The 5,587-nt window shown below is 38.5% G+C and overlaps 1 protein-coding gene across 1 annotated transcript in view; it reads left to right on the top strand.

The window, feature by feature from the left end:
• The first annotated feature begins 1,405 nt into the window (after positions 1-1,405).
• The window catches only part of LOC119364784 (O-fucosyltransferase 38-like), a 6,178-nt gene continuing 1,996 nt past the window's right edge, over positions 1,406-5,587 (top strand). Inside the window, exons 1-9 of the mRNA XM_037630315.1 lie at positions 1,406-1,617; positions 2,270-2,345; positions 3,117-3,184; positions 3,443-3,531; positions 3,612-3,789; positions 4,613-4,741; positions 4,867-5,000; positions 5,080-5,293; positions 5,372-5,556. Coding sequence (XP_037486212.1) covers positions 1,447-1,617; positions 2,270-2,345; positions 3,117-3,184; positions 3,443-3,531; positions 3,612-3,789; positions 4,613-4,741; positions 4,867-5,000; positions 5,080-5,293; positions 5,372-5,556 — 1,244 coding nt within the window. The 5' untranslated portion in view covers positions 1,406-1,446. The remainder of the gene's footprint in view (positions 1,618-2,269; positions 2,346-3,116; positions 3,185-3,442; positions 3,532-3,611; positions 3,790-4,612; positions 4,742-4,866; positions 5,001-5,079; positions 5,294-5,371; positions 5,557-5,587) is intronic.

Below are 5,587 nucleotides of genomic sequence, written 5' to 3'. Positions count from 1 at the left end.
GTGCGCCAGATAGTAGCCTGCCTACCCCTAGCTGGTTTCTAGACCGGAGCTGAGAATAGACGGCGGGCAATCGATCATTCAAACCATGTGAGAGCTCTGACTTGCAGTGAACGAAGGGAATGATGTTGGCGCAACAACACGGATCGAGTGAAGGTCCCGACCAGACAACTTGCTGAAGTTGTTGTCTATAACGTACATGCCTTCGAAGTGCAGAAGTCTTGCATCACGTCGAAGGAGATGGCAAGGATCCAAGCCTCTGCCATCTTGGAGGTGAAGTAGAGGGCGTCAAGGGCGAGATCCCAACCTGATGTGAAGCCACCGACCTTGGTTGAGAAGGCCATCCCCGTCCACTGAAAGGATCCGCGCGCACAACCCTACGTGGTTTTGAGGATGGGGGGGGGGTGTCAAAATCATATGAAATTCGAGTTTGGGGGTTATTCATCACCCGTGCGCATTTTGGGGAGCGGTTGTGTCTCATCTGCAGTGACACACAAGCACGTATTAATGGGCCGACCCATAATCACGTAGGCACACATACACCAATTTTTGTTGTTTTTTTCTTCATATTTTTTAAAACAAATACATATATTCCAAAAAACTTAATGTAAAATTTTGTTTAAAACACCGTGAATTTGAAAAATGCTAATGTAGTGTAATATTTTTGTTAGTGTAATTTTCATAAAATGTTGATACCATTCGAAATAATTTCTCTGACAAATGTTCATGCATCTCAAAAAAAAATTACATGAATTTTTAAATATTATATAAAATGTAAAACATAATTTCGTACCATTCAAAAAAAGTAAGTTTTCCTTTAAAATATCCACACATTTAAAAAACATGTTTGTGACTTTTAAGAATATGTTTATACAATGTAAAAAACGTTTCATACTTTTTTATGTATCATTGAAAAAAAAGTTTCAGTATGTGTTGGAAAAATGTTTAACATGTATTCCAAAAATGTTCAAAAACATGTATTTTATAAAACATGGATACGATATTTATATGAATATGGAAAATTTATAATATGTGTGAAAAAATTACTTCATAATAAATATTTTTAAAATGTTGATCATGTATTTTAAAAAGGTAAACGTGTATAAAACATGTTTCCGATGTATACGATAAATTTAAAATGTGTACAAAAAAATTGGAAATATTTTGTAAAACAAGTAAAAATAAAAAACCAAATAAAACCGGTGAAAGAAACAAAGAAAACCAAAAACCCGAAGAAAAAATAAAAATGAAAACGAAAACAATAATAATAACCAAACAAAACCGAAAGAGAAAAACAAAAAAAACTCGCGTAGTGGGAGCTACAGTATGGGCCGGTCCACTAGCCTTGCGTAGGAGGCGAGCCGGAGCCGCCGCGGGGGCTTGTGGGCTCTCTCTCCCTCTGTCCCAAAGCCGTGGGCTCTCTTTTCCCTCTCTCCCAAAGCCCCGGCCATGGCGAGCCGCCGCGGAGCGCCTTCGTTATCCCTCCGGCTCCGGCGGCTCCTCCGGTCGCCGATCTCTCGCTGCGCTTGCTTCATAGTCGCATTGACGGTGCTCCTTGTCGTCCTCTCACTTCGCCAGATCGCCCGCGTCGACCTGCCCCGCCCGGACCTGCCCCACCAGGCCCGTTTCCTGATGCTTCCCCTTCACTTTTGTGTCTGTAGTACTATTTTCCCCGCACTAGTTTGCGCGTTAGGCTTCGGTTTTCGATGCGATGCAGGTCTTGTTTGCACAAATTTCTCCAGGCATGTGCCCCCGCTGGTAATTTCATCTCATTTCTTGTGACGCGTCATGCCTTTTGTGCATAGTAGACCAGGATGAAAGTGTTCAATTATTCTTCGTGTTGTTGAAACTAAAGGTTGGTCAAAACCAACTGTTGTAGTTAAGAGAAAGCAATGCTGTTGCTAGACAAACTTGAGGATGGTGTATGATTTAATTGTCATACAGTTAGATTCCTGTTTATTTTTATCCCTTTTTAATGAAAAGCTCAAATACCTGGTGTGAAGTGTATTTCTGATGACTTTGAATACGTTGTTAAGAATTATAGTGCTATCGTAATGCTCAGTATCCCCTTATAAATTTCTATTTCTTGGATGTTTCTTGTATAAGAACTTACCATACATATGCATTTGGAATGAGAAGACCTAGCTTCTTAGAAATCCAAAATTACTTCATGTGCTGGCCAGCCATTTTCTTTTGATGAAATTAATATTGACTCAGTGTGTATTCATGGTACGCTGTTGATTGCTGAACTGGAGTTGTAACTGATGTTCAGGTGCCGAATGAGCAGCTGTGGGGTTCTAATGGCTACGGCTATCATGCTTGTGTCACACCAATCCACAGATATATTGGTAAATTTCTTTCTTATGCAGCATTTTTTTTAAAACATACGGTGATTCCTACTCTGTTTACTAAGTTGGGTTGCTCTAATTGTTTGTAAATTGGTAAGTGTTTGTTGCTGGTGATATGAAGCTGGAATTTGGTGGAAACTAATATCGTCAACCACGCTTGGTGGGGGTTTTCTGTGTACTAATGAAAGTATCACTTGACTATTTGGTCTCCAGTAGGTTTAAATGTGTTTTATTTATAAAGGATGCCTTCACAACAGTGCTACTGTTTGTGGACGTCTCTTTTTTCGAGTAACTAGTGTCTAAACGGAGCAATCTTATGTATATGACTACAATGGTGATATGGCTTAATTAGGATTCTGCTATAGGAGTAAACTTTAGAGTAAACAGAGATATAGCGCTTTGTTCAGAGACCACTTTTACATATATGCTTTCTATATGCTTTGCGGTCCTAATTTCTCCTTTAGTGTAACTACCTTTGATCTTCTTAATTCTTATATGTAAATCAAACATCTAGGTGCAGATGTGCAGTATCTTACATTTGATAATAAGAATATGTGCTTTATGTGCAATAGGAGTGATACAACAACTATGGTATAGCTTATTCTTTGGTCCTTATTCCAGGGTCAAATGTCCCTGAATCTGTATCCTTGTATCTATATTACTCTGCTGTAGTGAAACACCGTTGTGTGAATTCAGTGCACATACATGTTTTCTTGGTAAGTTTCCCTCAATATTGTTTTGTTTAGTAACACCCTTTTTTTGCGTCACCAGCTCCAATAGAGTCGGACCGCTATATGACTGTTAGAAGTAATGGAGGACTCAACCAAATGCGTACGGGAGTAAGTTCGTGCACCAAAACTTAGCTTTTAGCTTCATGGTTTATGTGACTTACACTTGCATACTTTTGCACCCCTGTAATAATAATTGCATGTATATATGCATTTTTCTTCTGAATATACAGTTCTGCTTTGTTGATGTATTTATCTATTTTATTATGTTATCTTCTTGATTATTATCATTAAATTAATGTTTTTCTTGAGATTTGTTCAAGTACGGTCACCAAACTTTGTTTGAATCCTGTTATCTCCCCTCTGCAGATCTGTGATATGATTGCAGTAGCCCGCTTGGTGAATGCAACACTTGTTATTCCTCAGTTAGACAAGCGATCTTTTTGGCAAGATACCAGGTTTTGACTGTTGTATATTTGGTTGATTGTCCAATTTTGTTCATGTTTATCTGAAATTCAATTCGCACCAATACGTGCAGTACATTTAAAGACATCTTCAATGAGCCTGGTTTTATTAAAGCTCTGGAAGGTGATGTCCATATCGTTAGTGACTTGCCTGAAAGTTTGCAATCTGCTCCAAGAGCTCGGAAGCACTTTACTTCATGGTCTGGTGCGAGCTATTACGAGGATGTGAAAGAACTTTGGAAGGATCACAAGGTAGTCTTCAATTCAGATACTCCATTAGCTACCTCAATGCACCGACTTGTAGCTGTTTTCTTTTGTCATAAAAAAATAGCATCCTTTCTGTTCAATTAAACTAGAGATTTAGTGGACTACCTTTTTGCCATTTTTTCTTTATATCCTTCAAGATATTGAGTGATGTGATCTGAAACTTTTGGTTTTGTTCTGGTATGGAGAGTTGAAAGTGCTAACGCATTACACTGTTATCAGTTATTGAAATTATTCTTTATAGAAAGCATCTTCATTAATGTTTGCAAGCAATATGACGTATAGAAATATCGCCATTGTATTTTCTATACTTAGCAACATGGCTGTTCTTTGACATGGTGTTTGCATCAGACATTCTCAATTTGACACAAATTATTTGAGCAACACTTACATAAAAATACTCCCTCCATTCCCACAAGGCCACAAACTCAGATTACAGGTACCAAGATAAAATTTAATGGCTGCTTTGCAAGTCAACTTTTCTTTTCGTTAATCGGGATCATTAATACGCCACAAGCATGCAACGAATGAATGGGAAGGAAGTAGCTGAGTGTCATTATGACTACATGCATGTAACTATTAAAAAGTTGCTAGCACGAGGAAACATCATTAATTTTTGCCTCGGTTACTGTTGGTGGCCTTGTATTGATGCAAAATGTATTTTTGATAGTGGTCTTGTATAAGGGAATGGAGGGAGTATAGTTTTTCAAAAAAATTGTTTGAATAATTTGATTTTCTTCTTCTTCTGGACCTGGAGTCTGAAGCTCATTTATTTCAGTTCACCTGATCACCTCCGAGTTATATTCTACAGGTAGTTCACATCCCAAAATCTGATTCACGGCTTGCAAACAATGGTCTTCCAATTGATATCCAGAGATTAAGATGCCGCTGTCTTTATGAAGCATTGCGTTTCTCAGATCCAATCGAGGACCTTGGAAAGGCATGAACATTCTCTTAGTAACTTAAATCGTTAACTATGATTGTGTTACAGTCTTCAATTTGCATTTGGAGATTTATGACACTCTGTAAACTAGGTTCTGAGCCAGCATAACACTTGCACAACAGAAGCTTGTGGAGCGTCTAAAATCACGTGGAAAGTTTATTGCTCTTCATCTACGATATGAAAAAGATATGCTAGCATTCACGGGCTGCACTTATGGTCTGAGTGAATCCGAAGCGGACGAATTGAGAATCATGAGGTACGAACAATCAACACAAATTTGAGCAGTTTTATTTCTACATGGAAGTTATATTAACTGGCTTCATGTATCACAACAGGGAGAAAACAAGCCATTGGAAACTGAAGGACATAAACTCAACAGAACAGAGATCTGGAGGTAATTGTCCATTGACTCCAGGCGAGGTGGGGATGTTTCTACGTGCGATGGGATATACCAAGTCCACGTGGATCTACATTGCAGCTGGTGAAATTTATGGTGGTGATAAGTATATATCAAAATTGAGATCGTACTTTCCAAACTTGGTTAGCAAGGTTGTTAGCAGTGTTACTTCTTTTATTGATTAGCTCCACCATCCTTCACCATTCTACTAAACTAATTTACTTCTGCAGGAAGTACTGGCAACAAAAGAAGAGCTTGAGAAGTTTAAGAATCATGCTTCTCAAGTTGCAGCCCTTGACTACATTATTTCAGTGGAAAGTGATGTGTTTATTCCATCACACTCCGGCAATATGGCAAGAGCTGTTGAGGGCCATCGTAGATTTCTGGGTCATCGCAAGACTTTAACTCCTGATAGGTAAACATATTTTCTTATTTAACGTGTTACT

This window comes from Triticum dicoccoides, chromosome 2B (genome assembly GCF_002162155.2).
Source record: "Triticum dicoccoides isolate Atlit2015 ecotype Zavitan chromosome 2B, WEW_v2.0, whole genome shotgun sequence".
Classification (NCBI taxonomy): Eukaryota; Viridiplantae; Streptophyta; class Magnoliopsida; order Poales; family Poaceae; genus Triticum; species Triticum dicoccoides.
This window is presented reverse-complemented; position numbering and strand designations above follow the sequence as displayed.